Here is a 16,448-nt window from a genome sequence, read left to right as displayed (position 1 = left end):
TATCCTCTTGTTTTATTCTTAATAAGAATATAAAACATTTATTTTTTGATGCTAAGATTGCTTTAAAAAAATCCAAACGGTTAGGCATTGGTAAAAAAGACAAATGATATTTTTCAAATCTAATGAGATAACGCCCACCTAGTTGAAAATTGGCCTTTTTTATCCGCGGGAGCCATTCTTAATGAGAATTTCGATGCTAGTAGGTTGTCAATTAAACTACCGGTATATTATTGTTGTTGGAAATTGGATATTAAGTCAAATTAAGTGGTTGTAAAGAGCCAGCAGGTTTTTGCCACTTCTTTTTGTGAGTATTTGATTTTTGTATGTAAAATGGAGGAAGATAATGTTGAGAGTAAGGATGAAATGCGGAAGCGCAAAGCGCGGGAAAGGAAGAGGGAAAAAAGGTCGACGTTTTCATTGGATACTTAAGTTTATATAATCTTCTCAACACGGAGAGGTAATATTTTGGTTTTCCCAACTTGTTTATTCTGTAACACTGCGATTTCGTACTCACTACTATGAAGTTCGCTTGAACGTTATTGTTTTTTTAGCCATATCGTAGTATACGATAGGCTCTTAGTTTGACCCGAGCTGTCGTAGTAGTAGTAGTAGTAGTAGTAGTAGTAGTGGCCGGGGTTGTCGCTTCGTTATCGTCAGATTTTAGCTTAAAAGCAGAGGTGGATTAGGGGAAGTTACGAAAGAGGCCGAATTTCTGGATGGGCAAATGCTTTATAAAAGCGATGGGGGAACATAGAGCTACTCTTTATTTTTAAGCCCCCCCCCAAAAATGAGAGAGAATTCGCGAGGATAGCAGGGTAACGATATCGCCACCTAACGGATGGAAAATAGCGTCTGCTTTAGTGTATGATGTACAAGGCTTGCTCAGTCAAGAGTCGTTTATAGTTAGAAATGGAACAATCGTCGGGAGGCGCGGACTTTCCCATTATTAAGAAGTTAATAGAACAATTAAAAAATGATCTCAGCTATTTTGTGACTTCCTCTGAAACTAGAGTAGCGTTGGTGGCCCATTTTTTAAGTTTCAAAGCAGGGTAAATACCTTTCCGTTTAACATCCGATTTCTTTGGTGGTATTGTGACGGGGTTTATTAATATCAAGCACTGGGTTGAAACTGATTTAAAGCGCGGCAAAGGCTTAGCTATATTTTTCGATTTTTCGCTACTTTTTGTGGGTTTTTTATCTATGTTACAACCTACAGACTTATTTCTCATATTTTGTTTGACCATTAAATAAAAATTACATTGAGTTGATACTTCTTAATAACTTTTAGAGCTGTTAATACTCATAATAGGTCGCGAAGAGTTTTGAAGCTTAACTTCGGAGGCCATTTTCTCAATTTCCCGTGTTACTTCTCTTAACATCCACCAGGTAGAGACCTTAATCTTACTCCGTTGATAGAGGGGAGGAATTTTAACCCACCCTGCCGTTCCTCTTCCTCTCTCTCGTAAATAAAATGCCCCCACAGTGAGCCCTATGGCTCGTTCATAACTTCCCCTAATCCACCTCTGTTAAAAGGAACGTTATATTACCACAACCCACCCATGGGGGTTACTGGGCTCGGTTAGAGATTTAATTTTAATTAAAATTTTTTCAGGTCAGACCCTGGTTTCGAACCCGGGCCGCTGGTGTAGAAGACAAACACTCTACCCACTCAACCATAGAGACTTGATAGAAATCCCGAGTTTTTTATTATTTATTCTTATCTCTAAAATGTCGGGGTGATGTGGGGTGGGGTACCTCTTAATCTGTGGGGTCGGAAACTTTTGAATTTTTATCTGTGGGGTCGGATACTTATGAATTTGTATGTTTGGGGTTTTTATATATATATTTTTTTTATGTATGTGCTAACATGAGTTAATAATATGTTAGCTCCCTATAAGTTACTCAGGCAATTCATTTTTATACTCCAGCGTTTTCTCCCGCGCCGCCGGCTTCCCAATTATATGCGACGCTCTGCGGCCGCCACGTGAACGAAAATCTTATTTACTCTTCTTTCCGGGATTTCCCCTGAAGCGCGTGTAGTGGAAGCTAGTCAATGATATCGGAGCTATTTAAGCAGCCTAATATTTCGCTCGGTTAAGAAAGCAGTTAAGTGGATTGGATTTAGCTTAGTTGTATAATTTTCTGGTTTCAAGTCACAATAACAACTCATATCTTTAGAATTCTTTATCAATATCGGTATATTGCATTGAGTTCTTGCATTTTTTTGTCTCAGTACTGACACAAACGCCATGATTTAATGTTAAATTGTTAAAACATAAACATTCACGACTAAAACACTCGCTTGTTGAAAAAGCAGCCGACGACTCGAGGTCGAGGAGCCGTACGAGCGGGATTTTTTTCGACAAGAGAGAGCGCAACATTCGGATTTTTTCCCGCGCTGGCGAAATGAGAAGAAGTCGCTGGATACATTACGCCTATGGAGCCTGAGTAACTTATAGGGAGCTAACATATTATTCACTCATGGTGCTAATTAAATAGATAACGATTTTCCCCGTTTCCTACCTCGCTCCTCATGTGTTTCGTTCTCGTTCGGTAGCTATCGTCATCTATGTTATGTTTGACTGGAACGTTTTGGCGGTTAATTCAAATGTGGGTTTAGATAGAGCTAACATAGTGTTAAATGGGCGTTATGCGTCTGATCATTTTAGCATTGCTAAAGGTAATTCGAGGGGATAATCACTAAAATGCGTAATCACTATAACTAAACTTTCTCTTTCAAAAGTTTCTGGGCATAAGTCTTTGTCAGAAATTTATAAGATGCGATAAGTGTGCATCGGCATAAGTCTGTTGTAAACTCATCGAGGGGATTATCACTAAAAACTATCTGTTCTTCGATTCGCCGGAATATTAGAATTACAGCATAAGTAAATTTATACGGTTATAATTTAATCACTGTTTAGAGTAGGGAATCGAGGGGCTATTCACTCTGATTTTATGCACGGTAAATCATTTTAGCATTGAAAAAGATAGCGCTATTCACTCATTAGGGTAAGGTATAGAGGGGTTATCCACTCGTTAGGGTAGGGTATAGAGGGGCTATTCACTCGTACGATATGGCTACTATTACGAGCCCTTGGGCCGTCTTGTTTTATATTAAATTGTAAATGATGTTTGTGATTTTATATTTTCTGTAGGGAAATTGAAGAAGAACCATACAACCTGGTTCAAATATTCAACTGAATATAAAAAGGGCCTACAACGTCGCATTAGAAAGGGTAAAGAATAGGGGTGTGCGGGTAGTGATTTTTCAATTTCGAATCGGGTTCGGGTAATCAAAAATATTGTTTTCGGGTATCGGGGCGGGTACCCGAATTTTTGTCGGGTATTCGGGTAATTAGGCTTAGCCGAAAAATGGTTGTCGGGTAATAGTCGGGTATTAAAAGTTAAGACTAATAGTTATCGTGGTGGGTACCCAAATGTTTTTCGGATAATTAGGGTTAAATAAATAGATACTCCTTCAAAAATTCCCTTCAGTACAATATTTTTACAGTTATATCTGAATTGAAGTCAATTCTAGGTGTTATAGGGACTTGGCAATTGGGGCTTAACTCCGCCCCCAGCGCCATTATGGTATGTTTTTAAGCATTAGTGGAAGGTAGCCTGACGTTTCATGACGTAGTAATGCCAAGTCCCAGAATACTGGCAAGGGGATGATATAGGTGTGTCGCGCTGTGTGCGGTGATTCTAGTCTTTCTCGGAAAGAAACTATCACCTTATGTGAACCATATTTCACCTTGAAACAGTGTTTCTGGGCATTTCGTCATTCTTAAAAATTCCGATTATTTTAAACTGGACCTCTGATTCCTATTTTTCTACCCGCGAATAACCTGTTTCGGCTTGACACGGGTAATGGGGGGAGTATTTTTTACTACCCGAGTAGTTTCGAATTGTTGGAAAAGTCATTGTCGGGTATCGGGGCGGGTACCCGACCCGATACCCGAACGGGTAATCTTCGGGTATCGGGTACCCGCACACCCCTAGTAAAGAAGAAAAACGATTCAAATGTGATCAGTGTGACTATTCATGCAAGTATGAGTACGATTTCATCAAACATCAACGAAGGCATATCGGTGACAAACCGTTCAAATGTGATCAGTGCGATTATGCATGTAAGCGGGAGTATGTTTTGATCACACATCAACGCGTTCACAGTGGTGAAAACCCCTTCAAATGTGATCAATGTGACTATGGATTCACGCAGAAGAGTTCATTGATCAGACATCAACTTATTCACAATGGTGAAAAACCCTTCAAATGTGATCAGTGTGATAGATATATGGTTTTTGGGCTTTGAAATCGCGGTCATCTTGGAAAATGGCAGCCATAAAAGTAATGAAATCGTCGTAGCGGGGTAACGTCTGTATATTTTAGCCTCTTTTACCGCTGTTTCTGGTTTGTGTAAAATCTTGTTAACTATATAATAGATATATATGGGGTTTTTTTTTTGTTTTGTTTTGTTTTAATCCACGACCATCTTGGGAATTGGCGGCCAAAAAGTAAGTAAAACCAGGAGTACATAATAACCCCCCCTTCGGGGGGAAGTATGAAAGCAGCTATACTTATAACGTTAAATTTCGCGTCCAACAAGATTCTTCTGCTGACTATATAAGGGTGTGGGACTTGTAAACTGTTGTACTTTAATCGTTAGTCCGTGTTTTAATAAACCGGAAGTTTTCTCCCACGTCAATGAGGTCATGTTTTTTTGGCGCCAGCCGCGCCACTCTCACGAGAATAAAATGGCGACGATGAGGCATGTACAAACTCAATGCGACTTTACTATTAAAGATACGGCAAATAAATTTGTTCAGACAGTCTTAAAATTAGAAAAAAGAGAAAAGAGAAGTCACGGATGTTTAGACTATAGTCTTGAAGGTTCTAGTTTAACGGTTAAAAAGCCCAAAGTGGAAGAAAACGAAGCGGTAAGTTAAGCCTTTGCCTACTCTGCTTAACTGTATGAATACGAATTTTCAATTTCGGTCTGCCAAAGAAAGTGAATTATTTCTTGACTTTATGTAATTAAAGGCTGTCAATTTCCAAATAGCTTGCACCTGAGTATTTTAGATCCCTCAATGGAAAGAGTATGTTTCAGTCTGTGAAATCGTGGTTGTTTTCTGAAGATATGAACAGAAATCTTATTAACTGTTTGGAACTAGTTGAATATCGTTCGTCAAAGGTATGGAAAACTTTTTAGAATTGGAGAATAGAGTTAGAACGATGTTATTTATTACGCTATTTGTAGGTTTATTTGGAAGTTACTAGGAAAGATCACTTTATGCCTGAATGTGGAATGCAGCCGATTAAAGTGGTTATTGATGAAGATGGTTTTGCGTCTACTTTCTTAATCTTTAAGGGCCTTGTTTCAAAGCAACAGCTATTTCAAGAAGGTTGTTTTATGGAAGAAATTGCGTCCACAGTTTTCCAGGGAATTCTGCAAAGATGTTACATGCTTTGTCCCGGTTTATCAGAAGAAGCGGTTTTGAACGTCAAAAAGCTTCCGTTTACACCGGTAAATGTTGTGATCGTTCATAATCCTATAGAAAGATACGCATCTACGGACTGTTTAATCTGGTTTAAGCCTCCAGATAATGCACCTATAGCAGAAATAGAAACCGCGAAATATCCGTGCACAAAATGTAGATATGTTTCCCGATATACCAATGGGCTAATTACCAGGCGTGAAAACAAGTCAGAAATACGTTTAAACTCACGAACATTAACTACTAAATACAAAACTTCACCATCATCAACTCACAAGTTGAAGTATCTATCACCAAGATCCCTTAGAGTGCGACAGCAGAAGTTAAGAGTTAGAAGAACTCGATTATATAAAGTTAATGAAAAACTTTCAAATAAATGTGCGAAACTTCAGCTATATCTCAGTGATAAAAAGAATGAGCAAATGATCTCAATAACAGGAATTATAAATAAAGACTTTAAGGATGAAGTAGATAAGGTGCTATCTGAACTCCCTTCGGCAAATCAGAATGATGCTGAAATTAAAAGTTCCCTTAAAGAAGCATGGATTAATGATAGCAGACAGCAAGAACAAAAGGATAAGTTGAATTTTCAAAAGGACCAAGACCGTAATTGTAAGTCCTATTGCTAATATTTTGAAATTAAACAGTTTTATTACATAAAGCGTTTTACTAGCACCCGGAAGGAAAGCAAATCGTTGGAGCGCGATAACTTACAGAATGGCACAAGCAATTGCGTGTAGAAGCAAGGCTGCATATTTAGCACTACAAAACTTTAAGATTTTAAATCTTCCGAGCTGGAGAAGTGTACAGACAAAAATGGAGCACAACTATGAAGAACCGGGAGTGAATTTAGAAAGGTTAAAGCGTCAAAAAGAAGTGTATGACGATTATGTGAAAGAGCAAGTGGCGAAGGGATTGAAAAAACCATTAGCAGACGGTGTACTGATTTTTGATGAAGTCAATGTAGCACCGAAAGTCGCCTGGAACAGCAAAAGCCACAAATTAATTGGTTTAGCCATGTCACCTCATCAACTGGGGACGTTAGATGATATTTACGAGCAAATGAGTAGTGAGGAAACAATTCCCAAGGCTGGCTACATGTTGCAGTTCTTGTGGCGTGATCTAACATCAGATTATGATATCATCGGCCCGTATTTTGCGTCTGAAGGTTCTACCAATAGCCATTTTATTTCAGCCTGCCTCTTTGATGTTCTGAGGGCGTTTCACAATGTTGGATTTAAAGTTTCTGTCATATTGTGCGACGGTGCAAGCTCCAACTTAAGCCTCATGAAACTAACACAAAATTATTCTGGAGCATATGGCGTCAAAATAAACCCCGTGTCTGAGAATATAGATGTTGAAATAAAGCCTTGGTTCAAGAACCCATTTTGCCTGAATTACAACATCTTTTGGATGATGTGTCCGTCACATGAGGTGAGTTTTGTTTTCCAACATGCAGTGCCAACACCGAATACGCTACATGAATTGTCTGAAATTTCCATTTTATTTCCAGCTTAAAAATTTGATTAACGCCCTCTTTGCGTCTAAGGAAAATGGGAGTCGGTGTTTCAAAAACAATGGTGTAACATTTGGTTGGAAATCTATTATCAAAATGAAGAGAAGGGAAGATAAGAGAAGAGATGAAGACATTCCCCGTTATATTCCCAAGTTGCTTGAATCGTATATTACTAGAGACGCTTGGACGAAATTGAATGTTAAACCGGCAAAAATCATGCAGGTAGAGTTTTAAAACTGTATTGAAGTTTAAATATGTAATAATAAGACATTTTGTACTTAAAGCAGCAAGATGATGTGTTAGCTGAATTATATGAACATGCAAATCCTGACCATGAGGAACTACCAGGCGATGCCTTAGAAACTATGGAAACGCACAATTACTTGAAGGCTTGCAACTTGTTGTTCGAAAATGGCATGTTGTCAAAATCAAAAGTATATTCCTCAAGTGACCCTATCATGAAAAACATTGATGATGGCTTGGAATATTTCAAGATGTGGCTAGTAGATCTCAAGAGTGAGTAAACATCTAATGGTTTTACGCTTACAATTAAAGTAAAATGTCACTCATTTCTAGGCAGAGACGCAAAGTTCAATTGCATGTACCCTGGTAAGGAATTTCTGTCGTGGCAAGTATGTTGAAAAACTTGAAATATCTGAATCTGATTGTTTCAATAACTAAATTTGTTGCCGTTAATTAATTTAAGACATGGGATCTTTTGAGGGTGATGGTGTTTGGATTCAAAGGTCTTGTAAACTACTACACAAAGGAATATCCAGGATATTATCTCATGCCAATTAGGCTGAATGGCAGCGCTGTGGAAAGCCTTTTTTCACAGTATAAATTCAACGCAAATGGAAAAATTACAAGTATCAATTTCGCCTATGCAAGAAAAGCCTTATTAACTAAGGAAGACGTACATGGGCATCATCATTCGGGAAAAGGGTATAGAGATGCGGCGCTGTATGTGAAGCAAAACTTTGCTAAAGACTTGTAAATTTGACTAAATGATTCATACTTCTGAATTTTGCTGGAAAAAAGATTATTAAACTATATGGACAAAATGTTCACTATTTAAAAATTAAACCTACCATGTGGTCTTACATTTTAATTTTTAAAACAACAATTTATTGACAGATCAGGTACAAAAACTAAATTTGGTAATCACAAACATATTTGGTATTTGGCCAGTGTGCTTTAAGGAACATTTACGTTGGAAGTAAAATAATAAATTTGACAAAAATATTTGAACGGTTTCCCTTTCACTTTAAGGAATATTAATACTGAAACTAGGATATTTTTAATTTGTACTTCCTTTGCCGTGAGTGACATTGAAATTCGCAATTATATTGTTACTGATTGACTAATATTTGGGTTGAGGTATTTGGTTTAGGCGTACAATGTGCGAATTTAAACTTTAACAACTATATTTCATAATCGCGTAAGTGCCTTGGCATGACTCGCCTTCTTTTGTTGGACTTAATTTCAGTTTCTGGGTTAGAAGTTGAGATACTGTCAACCACTGTTTTCACTTTCTTATCTAGGGTTGCAGCTGTAGTTTCCTGTTTGGGTGAAACTGTCTTGGTGTCCATTTCATCACAGTTCTTTTTATCACAGCTCATTCTTTTGTGATCAATAGGATGATGTTTATTATTTGGTTTTTTCAAAATCTTGAAATTGTTTGCTTTCTCATCCTTATTGAGATGTTTTAATTTATTGGATTTTTCTTTGTTTTTCACGACTTCTGGGCTTTCTCTTTCCTTGTTTTTGTTTTTAGCGTTATCATTTCGTTTCAGTATTTTTGTAGGTTCTTTTGAGGTTTTATGATTTTGTTTTTCAAATTTTCCACATTAGGTTTTTGGCACAGTTTTCATTTCTCCTTTGCATTTGGTTGACTCAACAAATAATGTGTCTCTAAGAGACGCGCATCCTTTCTGCGCCTTGTTGCCTTTTTCTGAGAGTTTTGCGTCCCATGCTGTTAGCACTTCATTGGTTGTTGCGTGCAACAATTTTCGTTGCCATTCCTTATGAAACAGAAGTTGATTCGTTTTTGTTAGATGTGGACTTAAGGCATGAGAAGCTGTTAAGAAATCTCTTTCAAGGTTTTCATCTTCGTTCACAGCCTTTGCTGCTGCCTAAATCATGACAGTAACGGAATTGGTTACCATTTTTATTAATAATGAAATACTTTTGGCATGCACACTTACTTTAGCTATATTTCTTCCATGAATCTTAATACCATCAAGAGTCAAAACCTCCCTCATTCGCTTGTTAAGATTTCTTAAATATGTTTGAAATTCATATTTAGGTATAAAAAAGCCGCCACGATCTCTTTTTCTGATCCCAGAAAACCGTATTTTCTTCTTTTCACTTTGATTCATCCGATACTTCATGCAACACCAATATAATACCCTAGACTTCCTCAGTTGTGCCTTTGAGAGCTTTCGTCGTTTGTACATTAGCCGTTGTTTGGATACTTTCCAAATTTCTCCAATACAACCCCCTCCAATGCTTAAGAGTGACTGTTATATAAAGAATGTTAAATCTCAAATTCTTATGAGTTCAAATTGTTCAAACTAGATGGCGCCTAGTAAGGTATAAAATCAATACAGAGAATAAACGGAGTTACAGGTTTTTAGGATAAGCAGATATAGAACGAACCTTACTAGTCATGTCATGTATTTTTTCTCTTGTGTGAGTTGGAATGATTCAAATATGTCGTCCGCTTGCGGTCCCATGAAATATATCAATGCGTTGACTTGTTCCTTGTCTTCACTACGACTAAGTCCTGAGGCTTGTCGAAACCTTTCAAATCGCCTAATCCATTTAGGCCACTCTCCTGCATTTGGTAATGCATCTGGAGGGGTAATTTGAAATGGAGGAGCAGTCATAGGTCCTCTTTCTATAATGGAAGCAGCATCATCATTTTCCTGAATTTCCTCTTGTAGTGACATTCCAACGAGGGGTGTGGTGCCGACTTTCTAGCCAAGGCTTAGTTTGTGCAATATATGTCAAAGTAAAAGTTTTAAGCATGCGAAACTAACACTACCACTCCACACGCTCTTCTCTGAAAAGTGAAGACGAGGATGCGAGTTCTGACACCATGTTACAATAATCGATTGTACGAGCTTAAAAGTTTAATACTGTTTATTTAGTCTTAATAGAAAAAATACATGACATGACTAGTAAGGTTCGTTCTATATCTAGTCAACGCATTGATATATTTCATGGGACCGCAAGCGGACGACATATTTGAATCATTCCAACTCACACAAGAGGAAGAATCAGACTACAAGACAGTAAAGGATCGTTTTGAAGGCCACTTCGTGGTTCGAAGAAATCGTACTTTTGAACGCGCGAAATTTAACAATCGTCAACAACATGAAGGTGAGACCATAGAAGAATATATAACAGCTTTATACGCGTTATCGGAGCATTGCGAATATGGGAAAATGCGAGACGACCTCATGTGTGACAGATTAGTCGTTGGTATAAGGGATAAAGCCCTTTCGGAGCGTCTACAACTTGATAAGGAGCTTACTTTAGAGGGCGCGATTACAAAAGCGAGACAAAATGAGCAAGTTAAGCTGCAACAACAAGAGTTATATCCTGAAAAGCAAGCACATAATCTGGACAGAATTCGCACAGCTAAACCTAATCCGAAACCTGTCCAGCAGTACAAGAATAGAGCAAAGGGTCCTGTTCATTCTCAGGCTCCGCCAAAGCCATTCTGGAAAAATGAGCCAAATGTACCACAACAGTACAGTCAGCAAGAAGGTTGCAAACGATGTGGACATGGAAGATTTCATCCTCGTGAGAGATGCCCAGCCACAAATGCAATTTGTCACAAGTGTCGTAGAAGAGGCCATTTTGCCAAGAAATGTCTAAATAACTCCATTAGGGAAGTTACAAGTGATGAAACGAGAGCTGATGTTTTTTTGGGTTCGGTGGAGAGCTATCCTACTAAACCTTGGTATGTGACAGTGAAGATTAACAAACAAAGAATCAAATTCAAAGTAGACACAGGCGCTGATGTAAGCGTCCTTCCTGAAGCCACTTTTCGAGCAATGCACATACCAGAAAGCCTCCAGAAAACCGATCGTACCTTATACGGTCCAGGACATAGAAGAATAGAATGCAAGGGTCAAATATCGGCGAGAGTAACATATCGAGATATTGAGATCACTGAGAAGATCTACATAATACCTAATTTAGAAACTCCTTTGTTGGGATTACATGCGTGTGAACAATTACAAATTGTTGCGAGAGTCGATAGCATGGAGGAAGTCAATAAGAAGAGCGTCCCTTTAATGGATGATTATCCTCAGCTCTTCACTGGTCTTGGAAAGTTGCGCCAACCATTTACCATAAAACTGGCGCCAAATGCGAATCCTTCAGCATTACATACTCCGAGAAGAGTGCCTCTCCCCTTAATGCAGCAAACCAAAGAAGAGTTACATCGCATGGTGGAAGAGGGTATTATAACGCCGATTGACGAGCCCACGGATTTCTGCGCTCCTATGGTCATTGTCCCTAAACCAAACCAAGGAATCCGGATTTGTGTCGATCTGACGGACTTAAACAAATATGTTAAGCGAGAGCGGTTCCAGTTGCCGTCAGTCGATCATACATTGGGACAATTGGCGGGTGCAAAATATTTCTCGAAACTCGATGCCAACAGCGGTTACTGGCAGGTACCGTTGGATCCCAAATCAGCCAAACTGACTACTTTCATCACGCCATTTGGAAGATATAACTTCAATAGGATGCCCTTTGGTCTGAGCTCAGCGTCCGAGCATTTTCAAAGAGAAATAAGCTTATGCATAGAAGGTATCACGGGCACGGTAAATCTACAGGATGACATCCTGGTATGGGGTTGTACCCAGAGGGAACATGACGAAAGGCTAAAGGAGGTTTTCCATCGTTTATACAAAGCCGGAATTACATTAAACCGAGACAAGTGCGAGTTTTCAGTAAAACGGGTCAAGTTTCTAGGACACGTACTGGATGAAACAGGCATACATCCCGATGAATCGAAAATTGAAGCCATAACAAAGTTGCCGCCGCCAGAAACACTTACAGACCTAAAACGATTCTTAGGCATGGTTAATTACCTTGCTAAGTTTGTACCAAACTTGTCTGGCGTACTCAAGCCTTTACATGACTTGCTGAGTACAAAGAATGAATGGTCGTGGGGACCTTCGCAAGAACAAGCCTTCCTACTGATCAAGAAGCTCTTGACCGATCACCCTGTATTAGCAGTCTATGATCCTTGCTTGAAGACCATCGTAACGGCCGATTCATCTTCCTTTGGGATAGGAGCTGTATTGAGTCAAGTCCACAAAGATGGTCAGCGTCGAGTCGTAGCTTACGCCTCGACTACATTGTCCGACGCTGAAAAGCGCTACGCGCAGATTGAAAAGGAAGCCACTGCGTTAGCATGGGCGTGTAACCGATTCCGCGATTATATAACCGGAATTCAGGTGGAACTAGAAACAGACCATAAGCCCTTGATAGCGGTACTACAAACGAAACAAATCGATGACTTGTCTCCACGGTTACAAAGGATAAGGTTGCGCATGATGCGCTATGACTATCACATTACCTTCGTTCCAGGAAAGGACTTAAATGCAGCCGACACCCTTTCCCGTAGTCCGCTCAGAGAAGGCCAAGTCACTTCCGAATTGGAAGAAGAAATCTTAGCTCATGTCCAGTTTATCAGATCTACGTTCCCTGCTTCGGATCAGCGCTTGCTGGAAATAATGGCAGCGCAACGGAATGATCCTATTTGCACGCAACTATCGAAGTATATTGAGCAGGGTTGGCCGTTGAAAAATCATATACCCTTGCAGTGCAAGATATACTACGCATATAGAGCCGATCTATCCCTGCAAGATGGACTTCTTATGAAAGGTCCTCGGATACTAATTCCAATGTCTTTACGCGGAGAAGTTTTAGACCAAATACACCAAGGACATCAAGGTATTTCGAAATGTAGGGCCCGCGCACAATGTGCAGTTTGGTGGCCTGGATTGTCGAAGGATATCGAAGACAAAGCTAAACGTTGTTTGGCTTGTATTCATGAATCACGTAACAGGAACGAACCGTTGCTTCCCTCAGACTTTCCTGAACGTCCTTGGCAGACAGTCGCCATGGACTTATTTTACCTTGAGAAACAATGGTATATTGTAGTCACTGACTACTATTCGCGTTATTTCGAAATACGTCCTCTAACGGATTTGAAGGCTGATGCTGTAATTACGAAAATAAAGTCAATCTTCGCCACTCATGGCATACCCGTCACAGTCAAGTCTGACAATGGACCGCAATTCGCTCCCACTCAAACGTCGGCATTTCGACAGTTCGCAAAGGACTATGGATTCTGTCACATAACGTCCAGTCCCCGCTTTCCGCAGAGCAATGGTTTCGTGGAAGCGGCGGTGAAAGTGGTAAAGAAACAATTGAAGAAGTCAGACGATGCGTACAAAGCTTTGCTAGCCTATCGCACGACTCCACTGGCCAATGGGTATAGCCCTGCAGAGTTATTGATGGGAAGGAAACTACGTTCTACGGTACCATTAGCACCAGCACAACTGACACCGTCCATTCCTCCACGTGACCAAGTAGCAAAAGTAGAAGAAGACCATAAGGCGAAACAGAAACGCTATTACGATATTCGCCATAATGTCACGTCGCTCCGAAGCCTTGAGAATGGGGAATCGGTGTGGATTACAGACATGCATCTTCAAGGGAAAATTGCTGACAAAGCACCTGAGCCCCGCTCGTATTATATAACGACACCACGAGGAACCGTTAGACGGAATAGAGTACATCTAATACCCATATCACCTGAAGTACAAACCCAAGTGGAACGTCCTCCAGATACTTATACTTTCACGGAGTCAGAAAGTCCTACTGCCGCGTCTCAAGAAGCAAGCAGAACAGAAGCAACAACACCACTCAAACAACAACATATTTAATTTAAAACGGTTGCAGAACCATATCGCACAAGAGCAGGACGCATCATTCATCCACCTAAGAGATTAGATTTATAAACTAAAGAGAAGGATGTTATATAAAGAATGTTAAATCTCAAATTCTTATGAGTTCAAATTGTTCAAACTAGATGGCGCCTAGTAAGGTATAAAATCAATACAGAGAATAAACGGAGTTACAGGTTTTTAGGATAAGCAGATATAGAACGAACCTTACTAGTCATGTCATGTATTTTTTCTATTAAGACTAAATAAACAGTATTAAACTTTTAAGCTCGTACAATCGATTATTGTAACAGTGACCTCTCATATTTTTTAAAATCTTCAGTAGGTTTTAAGTTGTTAAGGTTGAATTCTTTTGGAGGTATTCTTTTCGGTAGATGATCTTTAATGGTACTATAGACAGCTCTACCGTATGCGTGCAATATCTGTAGTTTCGTGTTGTTATCAACATCAGCTTCGGCACAATCATTATAGTTGAAATAAGATGATAGGCAATTAAAATCATTTGCTATTGAATTATGCCAATCAATCACGGTTTTCGTGTTCTTCTCAACATTCTTTTTAAGTTTACATTGACTAATATTTTGATAAATATTTAAAAAGTTATTGCACAACCTTTTCACGAGCCCTGTTACTCCAAAGTTTGGTCGTTCTCCCGCTGCTGCAGGATAATTATTTGTAAATCTTAAGTGGAACTCTCTTTGAGATTCATTTCCAAAGTTTTTATCAAAATTGCGGTCGCTTAATTCTAATACAATTTTATGAACAACCTCGTTTAGCTTAAATTGTTCCATCTAGCCGGTAATCAGAAAAAATATCACAGTTAACGCCACAATTCCACTAATCTATAAGCCTTTGCATTAGTGAGTCTAGCAGACTACGTACAATAACACTAAAAGCAGTGCCGGAACTGTACATGGGTCTTCTTGAACTATTTTTTAAAGAGTAAAGCGGCCAGGTTTATTGTCTGAATCCGCGGAGTTTCACGACGAATCTTTGTTGGCACACGATTTTTAACGGCTTTCATACTTCCCCCCCGAAGGGGGGTTATTATGTACTCCTGGTAAAACGTAAAGGCATAACGTACCTATATTTTAACCAAATAGCTTTACACATGTAACGCGGGGGAACATTTTCTACTAGGTTCATATAATTACACAACTATTTCCCTTCTTCAAGTTACGAACTTCTGGTTTTTGTACATAAATTATATGGAAAATGAAATAGAGTTTATACCGCAAAAATTTAATATTTGATTAGGCCCACATTCAGCCTCGAACCACTCAACATGGCTGACGGAAATACGTGACTAGTCGATTCGTTAATCACGTGTTTTAATTATAATCAATAATTGAGACAGAAATTATGTTTAAAATGATAATTAGGGTTAAGAAAACGAACCTTGGATTGTTTATATATTGTTCGTTGTTATAAGTGTGGCGTTTTACTTCACTTGCGGTCGTGATTACGTCATGGCGAAATTTCAACCAATGACCGAAGAGGATGATTTTGAATCTGATGTTGTGGTTTATTACTCTATGGAGAATGATGATGATTATTTGGCTGTAAATTTTCCCACGGAAATTATTGAATATGAAGAAGAATTTAAAGTTCAAAAGGATGTTTTGTATCAGGTGATTTTGGAGTCAGTTTAATGACGTGGAACATTTTGAATTATACGAATATGTACGCGTTCGACAAGTGTATTTAATCAGAATTAGTAAACTTTAGTTGTACTATAATAATAATCTTGATTTTACTTTAACACACAAGAAATCAGACCAGTGTAACTATCTATTGAATTTACAGTTTTGTTTTGCAAATTAATTTTTATTTATCAACTTTAAGACTTCGAAACCTTTTTAGTAAAATCTAAGGCCAGGGATAAATTAAATTTTAGAAGTAGGAATGGAGAACGGTTAGTATTTACTTCAGTCCGACCATCCGACTCATAGCCCAGTATAGACCCCTCCCTCCAACACGTAACGAAAATTTTAAATTATCCTATTGGTTCACTTAAACTACGTTTTGATGACGTTGAGACGTTGCTGATGGGGGCGTCGAAAAATACGTAATTCCTTTTTACCTCTATCGCTATGACCCGACTCTTCTTTCATACCTCCCGTCCCGGGGAAGGGGGTCCGGGGCTTTGACGCGCGCCCACATTACTCTGTTCTCCATATCTACTTCTAAAATTAAATCTATCCCTGCTATGGCAAAATAGAATGTATTGCAACACATGTCTCAATGAAATTTCTGGTCATTCGAATCATTAGAATCGTCCGTGGGCGTATGATCGAGTGGGCTATGACTTTCCTACTTGGAGAAGAGAATGGGATGGAGACTTCATCTCTTTACCTATAAAGTAGCCTCTATAAACACATCTATGGCCACTACGTTCTCCGAGCATCCTCGCTGTTTCGGTATGGGGTAATA

At 38.9% G+C, this 16,448-nt stretch overlaps 3 protein-coding genes and 1 long non-coding RNA gene across 5 annotated transcripts in view; 2 read left to right on the top strand and 2 right to left on the bottom strand.

Annotated features, from left to right (window-relative positions):
* Positions 1-15,714, top strand: part of LOC149679315 (uncharacterized) — a 35,200-nt gene extending 19,486 nt beyond the window's left edge. The window contains exon 2 of the long non-coding RNA XR_016365728.1: positions 15,647-15,714. This is a non-coding gene — a long non-coding RNA (uncharacterized LOC149679315). The remainder of the gene's footprint in view (positions 1-15,646) is intronic.
* LOC149679317 (uncharacterized) lies at positions 654-8,100 on the top strand. The gene is made up of 8 exons (XM_089834985.1): positions 654-4,940; positions 5,063-5,194; positions 5,261-6,110; positions 6,172-6,932; positions 7,012-7,236; positions 7,302-7,530; positions 7,591-7,646; positions 7,721-8,100. Exons 1-8 carry the CDS (start codon positions 4,716-4,718, stop codon positions 8,009-8,011), a joined length of 2,769 nt encoding a protein of 922 aa, XP_089691111.1. The 5' UTR covers positions 654-4,715; the 3' UTR covers positions 8,012-8,100.
* LOC149679316 (uncharacterized) lies at positions 8,168-10,296 on the bottom strand. 2 transcript variants are annotated; one of them, XM_089835011.1, is made up of 3 exons: positions 9,676-10,296; positions 9,222-9,536; positions 8,168-9,149 (listed from the first exon to the last, which is right to left on the bottom strand). In XM_089835011.1, exons 1-3 carry the CDS (start codon positions 9,685-9,687, stop codon positions 8,865-8,867), a joined length of 612 nt encoding a protein of 203 aa, XP_089691137.1. In that variant the 5' UTR covers positions 9,688-10,296; the 3' UTR covers positions 8,168-8,864. The 2 variants fall into 2 exon arrangements, with proteins under 2 accessions (XP_089691137.1, XP_089691138.1); XM_089835012.1 differs by having other exon boundaries at positions 9,681-10,296.
* LOC149679314 (uncharacterized) lies at positions 14,297-16,390 on the bottom strand. Its single transcript, XM_089835013.1, has 2 exons — positions 14,898-16,390; positions 14,297-14,806 (listed from the first exon to the last, which is right to left on the bottom strand). The coding sequence occupies exons 1-2, from the start codon at positions 14,928-14,930 to the stop codon at positions 14,297-14,299; spliced, it is 543 nt and encodes a 180-aa protein (XP_089691139.1). The 5' UTR covers positions 14,931-16,390.
* Between the last annotated feature and the right edge of the window lie 58 nt (positions 16,391-16,448).

The sequence above is a fragment of the Phalangium opilio genome, unplaced genomic scaffold (assembly GCF_054372755.1).
Source record: "Phalangium opilio isolate 3A_F unplaced genomic scaffold, DU_Popi_V2 ptg000041l_1, whole genome shotgun sequence".
Lineage (NCBI taxonomy): Eukaryota > Metazoa > Arthropoda > Arachnida > Opiliones > Phalangiidae > Phalangium > Phalangium opilio.
This window is presented reverse-complemented; position numbering and strand designations above follow the sequence as displayed.